Source organism: Pristiophorus japonicus, chromosome 14 (assembly GCF_044704955.1).
Source record: "Pristiophorus japonicus isolate sPriJap1 chromosome 14, sPriJap1.hap1, whole genome shotgun sequence".
Lineage (NCBI taxonomy): Eukaryota > Metazoa > Chordata > Chondrichthyes > Pristiophoridae > Pristiophorus > Pristiophorus japonicus.
This window is the reverse complement of record NC_091990.1, coordinates 13161121-13177637: the sequence shown is the minus strand read 5'-3', so window position 1 is coordinate 13177637 and position 16517 is coordinate 13161121. Positions and strand designations below refer to the sequence as shown.

At 47.2% G+C, this 16517-nt stretch overlaps 1 protein-coding gene across 1 annotated transcript; it reads left to right on the top strand.

The window, feature by feature from the left end:
• The first annotated feature begins 1028 nt into the window (after positions 1–1028).
• LOC139279734 (XK-related protein 8-like) lies at positions 1029–14194 on the top strand. The gene is made up of 3 exons (XM_070898905.1): positions 1029–1541; positions 10628–10818; positions 12769–14194. The coding sequence occupies exons 1-3, from the start codon at positions 1216–1218 to the stop codon at positions 13491–13493; spliced, it is 1242 nt and encodes a 413-aa protein (XP_070755006.1). The 5' UTR covers positions 1029–1215; the 3' UTR covers positions 13494–14194.
• Positions 14195–16517: the final 2323 nt, after the last annotated feature.

Here is a 16517-nt window from a genome sequence, read left to right as displayed (position 1 = left end):
GCAGCGAAGGCTCACCAGACTGATTCCCGGGATGGCAGGACTGACATATGAAGACTGGATCGACTAGGCTTATATTCACGGAATTTAGAAGAATGAGAGGGGATCTCATAGAAACATATGCAATTCTGACGGGATTGGACAGGTTAGATGCAGGAAGAATGTTCCCGATGTTGGGGAAGTCCAGAACCAGGGATCAAAGTCAAAGGTAAGGGGTAAGCCATTTAGGACCGAGATGAGGGGAAACTTCTTCACTCAGAGAATTGTGAACCTGTGGAATTCTCTACCACAGAAAGTTGTTGAGTCCAGTTCATTGGATATATTCAAAAGGGAGTTAGATGTGGCCCTTAGGACCAAAGGGATCAAGGGGTATGGAGAGAAAGCAGGAATGGGGTACTAAAGTTGCATGATCAGCCATGATCATATTGAATGGTGGTGCCGGCTCAAAGAGCCGAATGGCCTGCTCCTGCACCTATTTTCTATGTTTCTTTGTTTCTATGTTAAGAGTGGGAGCAAGTCTTACTCCATTCCAAGAGGTTGCCTGTGATGATGATGAATGACCAACTGCCATTAGAGACAAGGAGAAAAAAGGAAACAGGCTCTATGGGGGAGGGGGGAAGGGAGCCAAAGATTGGCAGCAATGTGATCATGACCAGGTAATCTGCTTTTTAATGATATTGATTGAGGGATAAATACTGGGGATAACTTTCTCTTTTACTGATGCCAACTTTTCTGATAAAATGAGATAGATCGAATTCCACCTCTCTCTTGGAGCTATGTGGGTTTTTTTTTAAATGAGTAGAATGCTAACATTTTTATACCAAACAAAGTGGGATTAAACACATCGGTCATTAAAAGCTGCTGAGCCACTCTGAGCAGCAGAGTTTATCTTGGAGTAAGGAAGATGACACTAGAGGGTGCCACTGAAGAACGCATAAAAGCTGTGTTCACTCTTGCCTCGTTTCCTCTACAGTTATGTTTAAATATATATATTTACCATATAATTGAAAGAAAATTGATGTTTAGCAATTACACTCAGCTAGAAGTAGAATGAAAGAATATGCAATCCAAGGACAGCGGAGAGGAAGGGTGCAGAGTGCCGAGTTTGCGGCAGCGACAACCCAAAGCGGAGCGAAAAGTTTCAAAGTTTAATTAAGAGATCAGTTCCAAAGTAAATAGCGGCAAACTTTCCCTTCCCCCCACTGTTTTATCGCGAAGATGGCTTGGGGCGATGAGCTTCGTTTCTCTGTGGTCGATCTGATCTTCATCTGTATCGGTCTGGCCACCTTCCTCCTCGATCTTGGGACTGATGCCTGGGTGGCGGTGTCTTTCTGCCTGACAGGAGACTATTTCTGGGGCGGCAGTGTGTTATTTCTGGTGCTTCTTTGCTCCGTGGTCGTTCAGTTGTTCAGCTGGTGCTGGTTTGTCGGGGATCGGGAACAGCTGAAGAGTCTTTGCAATTCCGGACTTCCAGAGTTGAAGGCCACGGGTGGAGACCGTGTCGTGAGGCTTTTACACTGCCTGCAGCTGGGGTTCCTGGTCAGGTCAGTACCGCAACACAGACAGAGGCAGAAGGGGAACTTTGGGCATCAGGGCAGCACCATAACACCGGGGGGGGAGCGGGGAGGAGGGAGGAGGACTCCAACCTGGGGAGGGGACAGAGAGTTGGAGACTGAAGGAGAAAAAAGGCTGTTGCAAAAGAGAGGAGCCAAGAGATAGAGGAAGGGGCAAGCGAACAGAGCAGGGAGGGACTGATGAAACAAGAAATGAACAGAGAAAAAGAGTGAGACATGGATAAAGTATGGGAAGCGGGATTTAAAAAGGGGAAGGGGCAAGGAAGTAGGGATAGTGAAATACTAGGTTGGGGGAAGAGGGAAGAGTCAGAGACATCAGCTAACTCACCAACATCTCACTAAGATCTTGTGCCAAAATTGGGAGAGCTATCCCACAGACTAGTCAAACAACAGCTGACATAGTCACACTCACAGAATCATACCTTTCAGCCAATGTCCCAGATTCCTCCTTCACCATCCCTGGGTATGTCCTGTCCCATCTGCAGGACAGGCCCACTAGAGGTGGCAGCATAGAGGTATACAGTCAGGAGGGAGTGGCCCTGGGAGTCCTCAACATTGACTCTGGACCGCATGAAGTCTCATGGCTTCAGGTCAAGAATGGGCAAGGAAAACTCTCGCTGATTACAACCTACTGCCCTCCCTCAACTGATGAATCAGCACTCCTCCATGTTGAACACCACTTGTTTGAAGCACTGAGGGTAGCAAGGGCACAGGGTGTACTCTGGGTGGGGGACTTCAATGTCCACCAAGAGTGGCTCGGTAGCACCACTACTGACCGAGCTGGCCGAGTCCTGAAGGACGTAACTGCCAGAATGGGCCTGCAGCAGATGGCAAGAGAACCAACACGAGGGAAAAAGCTACTTGACCTCATCCTCACCAATGTACCTGTCGCAGAAGCATCTGTCCATGACAGCATTGGTAGCAATGACCACCACACAGTCCTTGTGCAGACAAAGTCCCATATTCACACTGAGGACAGCATCCATCATGGTATGTGGCACTACCACGGGACAGATTCAGAACAGATCTAGCAGCTTAAAATTGGGCCTCCATGAGGCGCTGTGGGCCATCAGGAGCTGAAGAATTGTATTCCACCACAATCTGTAACCTTATGACCCGGCATATCCCTCACTCTACCATTACCATCAAGCCACGGGACCAACTCTGGTTCAATGAGGAATACAGAAGAGTATGCCAGGAGCAGCACCAGGCCTACCTAAAAATGAGGTGCCAAACTGGGGAAGCTGCAACACAGGACTACATGCATATTAAACAGTGAAAGCAGTGTGCGAAAGACAGAGCTAAGCATTTTCACAACCAACAGATCAGATGAAAGCCTACAGTCCTGCTACATCGTGAATTAAACAACTAACAGGAAGAGGAGGCTCCATGAATATCCTCATCCACGGAGCCCAGCACGCGAGTGCAAAAGACAAAGCTGAAGCGTTTGCACCCATCTTCAGCCAGACGTGCCAAGTGGATGATCCATCTCGTCCTCCTGAGGTGTCCATTATTACAGAAGCCAGCCTTCAGCCAATTCGATTCACTCCACGTGATATCAAGAAACGGCTGAGCGCACTGGATACAGCAAAAGCTATGGGCCCCAACAACATCCCGGCTGTCGTGCTGAGGACTTGTGCTCCAGAATTAGCCGTGCCTCTGACTAAGCTGTTCCAGTACGGCTACAACACTGGCATCTACCCGACAAAGTCGAAAACTGCCCAAATATGTCTTGTCCACAAAAAACAGGACAAATCCTGTAGTGTCCCTGTCTTTTTGTTTCAGAGGTTAAGTCTGTCGTGGGGTCGACGCTCTCTAGTGGAGCGCCGCAGTTGTGGCTCTGGTGGCTGAGCCTTGGTACACGTCTCTGTCATTTGAGGTGATTCCGGCCTGGCCTCAGGGGCTGTGCATGCTGAGGGCTGTCTTTGTTGCTCGTCCGCTGGCAGTGGTGTGGGTGCCATCTCATGCTCTTCTTCAGGTTCCTCCGTGTCTACGCTGAACTTTTTCTTTACTTGGTCCAAGTGTTTGTGGCATATCTGCCCATTGTTTAGTCGGACCACCAATACTCTATTCCCGTCTTTGCCAATTACGGTGCCCTCAAACCACTTGGGTCCAAAGCATGGTTAAGAACAAATACCGGGTCATCTATCTCTATATACCTCCCCCTTGAGTTTCGGTCATGGAGCTCGATTTGGGACTGGCACTGGGACTCAACAATGTCTGCCAGGGCTGGGTGAATGAGGGACAGCCGCGTCTTGAGCATGCGTTTCATGAGGAGTTCCGCTGGCGGGACTCCCGTGAGCGAGTGCGGGCAGGACCTGTAGGCCAGCAGGAGGCGCCATAGGTGGTACTGAAGGGAGGGTCCTTGGATGCGTAGCATGCTCTGTTTTACGACTTGGACCGCCCATTCCGCCTGGCCATTGGAAGCCGGCTTGAACGGCGCTGTCCAGATGTGCTTGATACCATTGCCCAACATAAACTCCTGGAATTCATGGCTGGTGAAACATGGCCCATTGTCGCTGACCAGGATGTCCGGCAATCCATGGGTCGCGAAAACCGTACGCATACTCTCCACGGTGATGGATGTCGTGCACAAGTTCAATATGATGCACTCGATCCACCGCGTATGCATCGACAACGATCAGGAACATTTTCCCCATGAACGGGCCCGCATAGTCTACGTGAATATGTGACCATGGTCTGGTGAGCCAGGGCCACGGGCTGAGTGAGGCCTCCCTGGGGGCATTGCCCAGCTGGGCACACATCGTGCATCTGCGAACCCAGTGTTCCAGGTCTGAGTCAATCCCCGGCCACCATACATGTGACCGGGCAATGGCCTTCATTAACACGATGCCAGGATGCTCGCTGTGGAGTTCCCTGATGAACGCTTCCCTTCCTTTCTGGGGCATGGCTACCCGGCTGCCCCATAGCAGGCAGTCGGCTTGGATGGAGAGCTCATCCATCCGTCTCTGAAACGGTCTGACTTCCTCGGGGCACGCCCTGTGTGCGGGCGCCAAATCCCCAGTCAGAACACATTTCTTTATCGTGGATAGGAGGGGGTCCCTGTTGGTCCAGAGTTTGATCTGGCGGGCTGTGATGGGGGAGCCCGCAGTGTCAAAAGCCTCAACAGTCATGACCATCTCAGCGCTCTGCTCCGATGCCCCCTCGGTGGTGGCCAGTGGGAGCCTGCTGAGCGCGTCAGCGCAGTTTTCGGTGCCTGGCCGGTGCCGTATGGTGTAGTCATATGCAGCCAGCGTGAGGGCCCAGTGCTGTATGCGAGCTGATGCATTGGCGTTGACAGCCTTGCTGTCGGACAACAAGGATATTAACGGCTTGTGGTCCATCTCTAGCTCGAACTGTCTACCAAAAAGGTACTGTGCATCTTTTTCACACCGTAAACACAAGTGAGTGCTTCCTTTTCAACCATGCCGTATCCATGCTCTGCCTGGGAGAGCGACCTGGAGGCGTAAGTCACCGGTTGGAGTCGGCCGTCATCGTTACCCTGCTGCAACACACACCCAACCCCGTAGGATGACGCATCGCATGTTAAGACCAGTTGTTTACAAGGGTCATACAAAGTCAACAGTTTGTTGGAACACAGCAGGTTCCTCGCCTTATTGAAAGCCCGTTCTTGGCAGTCCCCCCAAAACCATTCACAACCTTTACGCAGGAGCATGTGTAACGGCTCCAACAATGTGCTTAAGTTCGGCAGAAAGTTCCCAAAATAGTTCAAAAATCCCAGGAATGATCGCAACTCCGACGTGTTGCCGGGCCTGGGTGCCCGGCGGATCGCCTGCGTTTTTGATTCAGTGGGCCGGATCCCGTCTGCGGCAACCCTCCTGCCCAAAAACTCGACCTCTGGGGCCAGAAACACACACTTAGCCTTTTTCAGCCGCAAGCCTAACCGATCCAATCGGCGTAGCACCTCCTCCAGGTTGTGGAGGTGTTCTTCGGTGTCTCGACCCGTTATGAGAATGTCGTCTTGGAATACAATTGTTCCAGCAATGGATTTGAGCAAGCTTTGCATGTATCTCTGAAAGATGGCTGCTGCCAAATGATTGCCAAACGGACACCTGTTGTAGACAAATAATCCCTTGTGCGTCGTGATGGTGGTCAGAAGCTTGGATTCTTCAGCCAGTTCCTGAGTCATGTAGGCCGAAGTGAGGTCCAACTTCGTGAACAGCTTGCCACCTGCCAGCGTGGCAAAAAGGTCCTCCGCTCTCGGAAGCGGGTAGTGGTCTTGCAGCAGTACTCGGTTGATGGTGGCTTTGTAACCGCCACAAATCCTAACCAAGCCACCTACTTTGAGGACGGGAACGATGGGACTTGCCCAGTCGCTGAATTCAACGGCCGAAATTATGCCCTCTGAGCAGCCTGTCCAGTTCACATTCAATTTTTTCACACATCACATACGGCACCGCTCTGGCTTTGTGGTGCACTGGTCTGGCGTCCGGAGTGATGCGTATCACTACTTTAGTGCCCTTGAACGTTCCGACACCAGGTTGAAACAGTGACCCGAATTTTTGCAGGACCTGTGAGCATGAACTTCGCTCCACGGATGAAATGGCTTGCACATCCCCCCATTTCCAATTCATCTCAGCCAACTCCTCCCCAAGAGTGCGGGGCCATTTCCCGGAATGATCCAGAGTGGCAGCCGGTTCTATAATCCATTATGTGTTACCACCAAGTTTGCACTGCCCAGCACTGGGATGATCTCTTTGGTGTACGTCCGTAGCTGCTTCTCAATGCGTTCCAGTTTGGGCCTGCTAGCTCTGTGTGGCCAGTCTCTCAAATTGTTGGGGCTCATGAGTGACTGGCTAGCTCCCGTATCCAGCTCCATGTGCACCGGGATGCCATTCAGTAAGACCTTCATCATCATGGGTGGCGTTTTAGTGTATGCGCTGTGGACGTCAGCCACATGAACCCGCTGAACTTCAGCATTTATGGCTTTACCCCAGGCCTCATCCTGCATTGCAGACCTCTCGTCTGGTTCCTCTGTCTCGCAGATTAGCCTCGTTACTGCCTTTTTGCACATCCTGGCCAAGTGTCCACTGATATTACAAATCCTACAGGTATATTGCTGGAACCTGCAGCTTTTCACAGTGTGTGTCTACCCCCGCACCTCCAGCATGAGCTGAGATTGAGATTGCTGTTAACAAAAGGACTATTACCAGGCATTCCTCTCTGATTGCTCATTTGGCTGTTTCTAAGCACTCTGATGGTGGGTGTTAATGATCCCATCGCGGGACGCATTGTTTCTTGAGATGGCGTGAATTGCCGATCCCCTATCCATTGTCCTTGTTGCAGGCCCACCCTAGAGCCTGTTGCTGCCTGGGCGGTTTCGAAATGTCCTTGCCTGCCTGAGGGGTCCCGAGCCGCGTTCATCATGTTAACTCCCTGATCCGTCGCCATGTTTGGACCAGGGCTGCGCGTGTAAATTAGCTTGGTCTCCTCTTCCCCTGCTATAAAGGTCTGAGCTATCAACGCCGTCCCTTCTAAAGTCAAGTCCTTAGTCTTTATGAGCTTCCTGAAAGTGCCGGCATGATTAATGCCCTCGATGAAAAAGTCCCTTAACATCTCCCCCCTGCAGGCATCGGAGAACTTGGAGACTGGCCAAGCGCTGCAGTTTCCGCCACGAAGTCCGAGACGTTTTGTCCCTCCCGACGCCGGTGAGTAGAACCGGTGCCGGGCCATGTGTACGCTACTCGCCGGCTTGAGATGCTCACTGATCAGCTAGCTGAGCTCTTCAAAGGACTTGTCCGCCAGCTTTTGGGGTGCGAGCAGGTCTTTCATCAGCGCATACGTCTGTGATCAGCAGCTGGTCAGTAGATTCTCCCTCCGCTTGTCAGCCGCTGTCTCTTCCAGCCAGTCCTTTGTGACAAAGCCATGCTGGAGTCTTTCCGCGAAGTTGTCCCAGTCCTCACCCACACAGTAATGTTCCTCTGTGCCACCGGTGGCCATCCTCGTGGTTCGGTGATTCCCGTTTCTCGTCGCCAAATGTAGTGTCCCTGCACCTTACTACAAACTCACACGAGACATGGATATATCAGACACGGTCACTCTGTGACCTTCACCTTTATTGCCAGGACCAAGGAGTATTGACCCTGGGTGGGACCTCCCCTTTTATACCTGGAAACCCAGGTGAGGAGTGTCTCCCGCAAGTTCACTCCTGTGGTCAGGGTGTGCATTTCTAGCGTACAGGTACAGTGTAAATGAGTTACAGTTACATGACTATGTCATTGCAAGATGGTTAAATACATGACAAATCCAATCCGGCCAATTATTGTCCCAACAGTCTACTCAAAATCATCAGCAAAGTGATGGAAGGTGCCATCAAGCGGCACTTACTCACCAATAACCTGCTCACTGATGCTCAGTTTGGATTCCTGCAGGACCACTCGGCTCCAGACCTCATTACAGCCTTAGTCCAAACGTGGACAAAAGAGCTGAATTCCAGAGGGGAGGTGAGCATTTGACCGAGTGTGGCATCAAGGAGCCCTAGTAAAATTGAAATCAATGGGAATCAGAAGGAAGACTCTCCACTGGATGGAGTCACAAAGGAAGATGGTTGTGTTGTTGGAGGTCAAGCATCTCGGCCCCTCAGGAGTTCCTCAGGGCAGTATCCTAGGCCCAACCATCTTCAGCTGCTTCATCAATGACCTTCCCTCATAGGGTCAGAAGTGGGGATGTTCGCTGATTATTGAGGTGTTCAATTCCATTCCCAACTCCTCAGATAATGAAGGAGTCCATGCCCACATGAAGCAAGACCGGGACGACATTCAGGCTTGGGCTAAGTGGCAAGTAACATTCGTGCCACACAAGGACCTTCTCCAACAAGTGAGAGTCTAACCACCATCTTTTGATATTCAATGGCATTATCATCACTGAATCTCCCACCATCAATATCCTTGGAGGTCAACATTGACCAGAAACTTAACCAGACCAGCCAAATAAATACTGTGGCTACAGGAGCAGGTCAGAGGCTGGGTATTCTGCAGCGAGTGTCTCACCTTCTGACTCCCCAAAGCTTTTCCATCACCTACAAGGCACAAGTCAGGAGTGTGATGGAACACTCTCCACTTGCCTGGATGAGTGCAGCTCCAACACTCAAGAAGCTCGACACCATCCAGGACAAAGTAGCCCACTTGATCGGCACCCCATCCACCACCTTCAACATTCACTCCCTCCACCACCGGCGCACCGTGGCTGCACTGCCGCAACTCACCAAGGTTTTTTCAACAGCACCACCCAAACCCGCGACCTCTACCGCCTAGAAGACAATGGCAGCAGGCGCATGGGAGCATCATCACCTCCAAGCTACACACCATCCTGATTTGGAAATATATCGCCATTCCTTCATCGTCGCTGGGTGAAATTCCTGGAATTCCCTCCCTAACAGCGCTGTGGGAGCACCTTCATCACACGGACTGCAGCGATTGAAGGCAGTGGCTCACCACCACCTTTTCAAGGGCAATTAATGCTGACCTTGCCAGCGACGCCCACATCCTAGGAATGAATTTTTAAAAAGCAGTGCTGCTGATGGCTCAGGGGTAGCTAAAAGAACTTGATGGCCACAAATTTAATCCACAGTCTCTGGGAGTTTGCTGGGATGGTGGCGCTACCATTGGCCTTTACACTGTAAGCAAGTAACACCAGTTCCATTAATTTAAATGGAGTCGCATCTGTACCATCAGTATTCTGTGTTTCTTTCTGGCTACGTCTCCCCCACCCCCACTCATTTTCTCTCGCTCTCTCTCTCTTTCCCCTTTCCATGTATGTCTCTATTTCCCTTCCAACAGAACTATTACAGCAGGTATAAGCCAGTTCTTATCAGCTTCATAATGTAAGTAATTACAGAACACACCCAATTTATTGATACCAATGTGCAGTAATGTATCCAAACATTTATTGCCCTTTGAATGAAGGTGTACCGAATATTGCTTTTAGACTTCGCTAGTTTAAATTAATGCTCCATGGTCCTAGCTCCTAAGATGTTTTAAAAGTAATCTATTTTTGTCTTAACTGTACCACTTAATATTTTGCCTTAATAAGGTATCCAGTCATTCTACACGGTGGAGCATATGTTCTTGGCAGTCAGCTATAGAGGGTATTGACAGTGCCCCAAGAACATGCTCCCTCCAACTGAGGTATCAGCCGTGGCTCAGCTGTTAACACTCTTGCCTCGGAATCAGAAGGTTGTCAGTTCAAGTCCTGTGCCAGGGACTTTTGAGCACAAATTTAGGCCCACGCTCCAGTGCAATACCAAGAGAGTGCTGCAAAGTCAGAGGTGTGTCTTTTGCATGAGGCGTTAAACCAAGGCTCTGTCTGCCTCTCAGGATGTAAAACGTTCCATGGCACTATTTCGAAGAAGAGCAGAGGAGTTCTCCCAGTGACCTCATTGCTATTTGTGGGAGCTTGCTGTGCACAAATTGGCTGCCGCGTTTCCTACATTACAACAGTGACTAAGCGTCAAAAGTACTTCATTGGCTGTAAAGTGCTTTGGGATGTCCTGAGGTTGTGAAAGGTGCTATATAAATGGAGGCTATTTCTTTCATTTAAGACAAGGCAGCCCAAAGATGGGTTGTAATTTATCAGAATAAAGGAAACATCCATCCAGTTGTATAGAAGCACATTACATTTTTATTATGAGTATTAATAAAAATCTTTACAGGTGACGCTTTCAAGTCCTTGAGGTGGTATAGAGAACAGCCACAAGGCTGATCCCTACTGATCGAGGATTGAGGACTTACTGACTAAACTTGGACTCTTCAGCCTTGAAAGGAGGCTACAAGATATTTAACAATGCTGAAAAGATGTTTCCAGAGCACTACATTCATTTAGGATTGAAGTCACAAAGTTCTTCACACAGTGCATGATCAACACCTGGGGCAGGTGAATATATAGGAATCATTTAAGAAATAGTTTATGCTGCAATAAGGAACTGTGGGTTTTGAGATCGATGCATCAGGAGCTGATTGGCCTTCCTCATCCATATCCAACTTTAGACCTACAAAACAGAAGGTGGTTACTTTATGAATTAAATTTTGTTCCATCAGGTACATAGCAGCACTGGAGCTGGGGTTCCTAGTGTACAAAGAAAAGGACACTATAGGCTTGCAGTATGCTGTTTATCTGGTCAGCGATATCAGCATGTTACGACTCTTCGAGACCATTTTTGAAAGCACTCCTCAACTCACTCTGATGCTGTACATCATTATGCAGAAGAACCGGGTGGAGCTTCACCAATGTAAGTGCTATGTACTGCAGTAAGCAGATCTAAACTCTCCTCACCCACCTTTTTTGTGAAACAAAAACCTTAAGAGGGCGACTGTATATCAGTAGGAAGAGTAGAGTAAAGTAGTAAAATACACAAAGAACAAGTCTACAGCATTTTGTGAATATTGTTTTACAGGAAAAAAAGGTTCTAACGATTCTAAAGAGCAGCTTTATATAATTGCACCTTTTAAAACCAGTTGGATTCAACAGGCCAGAGTAATTATCCATTTGCATGAATATACAAAAAAGCCAGTAGAGTGTGAGCTGTGCAGGTAGAAAGCTTTGCTGAATCAGTTCGCTTGACGGGGGTAACTACATTCTAACGGCAGGGGACAGGTGCAAATGGTATTCATACCAAATTCCTAAAAGCTGCTTTGCACAGGAGGGAGAACGGCATTGGACTTGGATCTCCATACCAGAGCCTTTGAGCTAACCTTCCGAGGATGGTCATAGAATTCTGTTTGAGGCATGCAGACTCTCAGACCACAAGTTGTCCACAAGAAGGGAGATCCAAGCAAGACCAGGAACTGAGGAAACTTGCTGACATTGATGGCTGTTAAGCAATATATTTATTGGAATTCATGCATGCACACAACTGGCAAAGTGCGCTTTGGAATTCTAATTTTCTTTAGCAGGCTTTGGTTTTTTTTCTGATGACCCCTCACATTTTTAAGTTTATTTTCATTAGGAAACCCTGGTTAATTGTAAATTCTGTTAAATTGTATTTTACCTTTTGATGTTTCAGTTGTAATTTTGTATTCTGTTCTCTTCGATGATTGTGTTATATTTTTCTGTGACAATTGGCTTTAAAAGCCAACAGTTCTTCCCTTTCTTCCGTCTGTCATTGGCGACACACCATGCTGTGCACTGGCCTCCTGCTACTTACTCGCCCCAATCAGCCACTCACTCTGGCTGATGACAGAGCACAACAGAGGGTAGGATTTCAAGATTCCACGGTAAAGTAGAAACCCCAATCTTTACGGATCTTACTTGGCGCCATTGACTGATGCAACTGAGAGAATGAGATTCCATTTAAAGGAATACAGCTACCTAAAGCATGTGGCAAATTTAAACTTGCACAGGACTCTTGCATCAAAAACTTTACACTTGACGGCAGTTACTCAACACAGATTTGTTTCCATGTATAAAGCACTTTACTTCACTTTTCAAACCTATCTCTTTAATAATAGACATAACTAATTTTGAGCACTGCACCACTGCTGTTTTCCCACAAATTTGAAACTATTTTAAAAAGGTTGCCTTTTCCCCCTTCCCACCCCTTCACTAAATCATCATCTGTCCTTTCCTGAGGACGCTGTCACTAGGGATTAGTTCCAAGGAGCCCAATTCTCCGCTCAAGTAACTGTCCTTTAGATGGAATCCAGAAACACTATGTGTCAGCAGGTTATTCGACTATGAGGCATCATAGCCAAAGCCAGTCCTATCCTCCCTCACACACACACACACACACACACACACACACTTTCCAACAAGAGTCACTGGATGATGATCCCAGGCTAATTTGTCCCCTGCTTCCACCAGCAAGGGAGAAGATAAGTGATTTATATTTTCAGTGGCCCTTAACTTTGTTCTTCCTTGATTGTAGGGGGAAGGCTCTTTTATACAACTGCGTGACATTGGAACTTAAGTAAATGCACAGCAGGTTAGGGGGCTGATGAAATGGTACTTGGAGGCTGGCTTCTTATAGTGAAACTGCATATAGTTATTGTCAAATATTTGATCAACTATAAACTGTATTCTTACTGTTGAAATGCTATAAATCCCTTTAAAGGGGTTATCGTGAATCAGAGTATTAAAACATATCTTAGCCTCTGTGCTATTAAATGAAATGTTTAAGCTACAAAGTCTGTGATGAACCTTTCTGTGCCTCCTCTGCTCACTATTGTTCCAATTTCCACAGATTTCTCCATTGTGGCCTCTTTCCTCTCAATTGCCTGGGCTCTCCTGGATTTTCACCAGTCCCTGCGCACATCTCTTTCTGACAAAATGCATCTTAGATTCAAGTCCATGGTGCTTTATTTCCTGTTTAATCTGCTGCTCATCTGTCCCAGGATTGTCAGCATCACCCTGTTTGCAACCATATTCAGATATTATGTCCTTTTGCACTTTGCTCTTATTTGGCTACCCATGTTTTTTTGGGCATGGCAGCAAGGCACAACCTTCATGAACAGCCTTCCTGAAGAAGTTTTCTACAGGGGTACAGTGGCAGTGATCTTGTATTTCACCTGGCTTAATATTTCTGAGGGAAAAACGTGCATCAGACAGATTATCTATCACTCATTCATGACAGTGGATTGCGGGATCTTAGTTGGATTTTGGTGGCTCTATAGAGACCCAGATTTAACAGCCCCATACATGGTACAACTCCTTATTGCTATGTCATCATCATATCTTGTTGGCGTGATTGTAAAGTGCATTTATTACAAGTATCTCCATCCCACTGTCACAGCAGAGCGCCTGCTAACAACTGATGAAACAGACAGTTTACAAGACGATGGATTCCGATCGATTTGTGAGAGCAAACCTTTGATAAACAAGAGGATGAAAATCCTTTCCAATAGTTTTTACTCTCCTAAACCTGAGGAAAACAGACTCCATACTGAAATAGAGGAAACTAAAATCTAAAGATCCAGTATTCTGTTAAATGTCGATTTACGCAAAAGCTTTTGCTCTGCCATGAAGCTTTATGTTGGATTTATTTCAGGTCAAAGTGCACCAGGAAGGCACATTCAGTTTGAATGTGTACAGTAGTAGCAGATACTTGTATTTCAATGATTTTTGTTCCATTCTTCCGACCATTCTCAAGTGATACAATGAGCAGACAATTCAAGCACAGAGCGCGTGACAGTAGATCCTCATCCATCGTGCATGAGGAAAAACCAGATAGTGACCATTCTTAGCCAGGGGCAGAGAGGTCATTTGTAACATCCCTACTGCTCTTCCAGTTAGCTCAGGGATTGAAGCGAAGATCTTCTGTGATTCAATATCTAACTCATTCCCGAGGGACAACCTAAACTGGACAGTACAGTGTGGAAAGCTGGTTCACAGCTTAGGTCAACTATTCTATTGTAAGACTCAACATTAGTGTTCTACACTACAAGGATAAAGGAATACTCTTGGCTGCATGTTCAAAAACGAAAGTTACCTGCTCTATGATTGAGTAAGCTCTTTACTTGCAATAATTCATCTTTGTTAATTATTTTAAAGACTACATTATCCATTAAGACTGTGTAGCATTTAAATAACTCGAAAGCAACCTAAACACACACTGAAATTGGCTATTGTGGAGTTATTTAATAGTGAATTTGCTTAAAATCAGCATGCAGGGATGAAGAAGATGCCAACCCTGATTTAATGAAAGGGAGTTCCTCTGATGACTACCGAGTGTGGTACTGTCAGTAGACCATGAAAAATTACACAGAAATTACAACATGGAAAGAGGCCATTTAGCAGTAATTCTAAACCCATGTGCCTTCCCCATTCCCATATCCCTTTATTATCCTTTCCTTCAACCACCTATCTAACCTATTCTTAAATGTTGACGTGATCGCTGCTTCAATCACTAACTCCGGTGATGCATTCCATAGAATCACAACCCTCTATTAAAAAAAAAGTTTCTCCTGGTCTCTGTCCTAAATCTCTTACATTTAATCCTGTGTCTGAGCCCCCCCCCCCTCTCCCCCCTCAACCACTGGAAACAATCAGTTTCTATCTACTCTGTCCCATCCCTTCATAATCTTAAACATCACCTGGAGATGGCAGAAACTCTGAACAAATATTTTCTCTCAGTCTTTACGGTAGAAGACACTAACAATATCCCAACAGTGGATAATCAAGGGGCGATAGGGGGGGGAGGAACTTAACACAATCACAATCACTAAGGAGGTGGTACTCAATAAGATAATGGGACTAAAGGCAGATAAATCCCCTGGACCTGATGGCTTGCATCCTAGGGTCTTAAGAGAAGTAGCGGCAGGGATTTTGGATACAATGGTTGTAATTTACCAAAATTCCCTGGATTCTGAGAAGGTCCCAGAAGATTGGAAAACTGCAAATGTAACACCCCTATTTAAAAAAGGAGACAGACAAAAAGCAGGAAACTATAGATTAGTTAACCTAACATCTGTGGTTGGGAAATGTTGGAGTCCATTATTAAAGAAGCAGTAGCAGGACATTTGGAAAAGCAAAATTCGATCAGGCAGAGTCAGCATGGATTTATGAAGGGGAAATCATGTTTGACAAATTTGCTGGAATTCTTTGAGGATGTAACGAACAGGGTGGATAAAGGGGAACCAGTGGATGTGGTGTATTTGGATTTCCAGAAGGCATTTGACAAGGTGCCACATAAAAGGTTACTGCACAAGATATAAGTTCATGGGGTTGGGGGTAATATATTAGCATGGATAGAGGATTGGCTAACTAACAGAAAACAGAGAGTTGGAATAAATGGTTCATTTTCTGATTGGCAACCAGTAACTAGTGGGGTGCCGCAGGGATCAGTGCTGGGACCCCAACTATTTACAATCTATATCAACGACTTGGAAGAAGGGACTGAGTGTAACATAGCCAAGTTTGCTGATGATACAAAGATGGAAGGAAAAGCAATGTGTGAGGAGGACACAAAAAAATCTGCAAAAGGACATAGACAAGCTAAGTGAGTGGGCAAAAATTTGGCAGGAGGTGTATAATGTTGGAAAGTGTGAGGTCATGCACTTCGGCAGAAAAAAATCAAAGAGCACGTTATTATTTAAATGGAGAAAGATTGCAAAGTGCTGCAGTACAGCGGGACCTGGGGGCACTTGTGCATGAAACACAAAAGGATAGTATGCAGGAGGGGGTTGACTTATGAGGAAAGGTTGAGTAGGTAAGGCCTCTACTTATTGGAATTCAAAAGAAGAGTTGTAAATCTGTGGAATTTGCTGCCTCACAGAACTGTGGAAGCTGGGACATTGAATAAATTTAAGACAGAAATAGATAGTTTCTTAAACGATAAGGGGTTATGGGGAGCGGGCGGGGAAGTGGAGCTGAGTCCATGATCAGATCAGCCATGATCTTATTGAATGGCGGAGTAGGCTCGTGGGGCCGTATGGCCTACTCCTGCTCCTATTTCTTATGTTCTTATGGGCCCAAGTTTCCAAACGATAAAAAACGGGCGCCCCTCCGAGCTGGGCGCCCGTTTTTCGCGCCTAAAACGGCGCCGTAAAAAAAACTCGCGATTCTGGAGCACCCTGCAGCTCCTTGTCTGTTTGGCGCGGCGCCCAGGGGGGGCGGAGCCTACACTCGCGACGATTTTGTAAGTGGGAGGGGGCGGGTACTATTTAAATTAGTTTTTTCCCTGCCGGCAACGCTGCGCGTGCGCGTTGGAGCGTTCGCGCACGCGCAGTGTGAAGGAAACATTGGCACTCGGCCATTTTTGTAGTTCTTTGTAGCTGTTTAGTTTTTGAACATTTTTTAATAAAAGCACATTGCCATCAGCACTGAGAAGGCTGCAGGAAGCCTCAGAAAGTTGAGGCAGCCGTTTCCCGACGACCTCCCTCTTTTGCCGTCGGGAAATGGCTCCTCAATTTCTGAGGCTTCCTGCAGCCTTCTGTCTCCTTCCCTCCCTCCCGCCGTCTGGAATGGCTTCCTCACCCCCCCCGGCTGCGTTCG

Coding starts and splice junctions, on each gene's coding strand:
- LOC139279734 (XM_070898905.1), top strand. CDS start 1,216: ATGGCTTGGGGCGATGAGCTTCGTTTCTCTGTGGTCGATCTGATCTTC. Junction 1,542..10,627: donor CAGCTGGGGTTCCTGGTCAG/GTCAGTACCGCA, acceptor TTGTTCCATCAG/GTACATAGCAGCACTGGAGC. Junction 10,819..12,768: donor CCGGGTGGAGCTTCACCAAT/GTAAGTGCTATG, acceptor CAATTTCCACAG/ATTTCTCCATTGTGGCCTCT.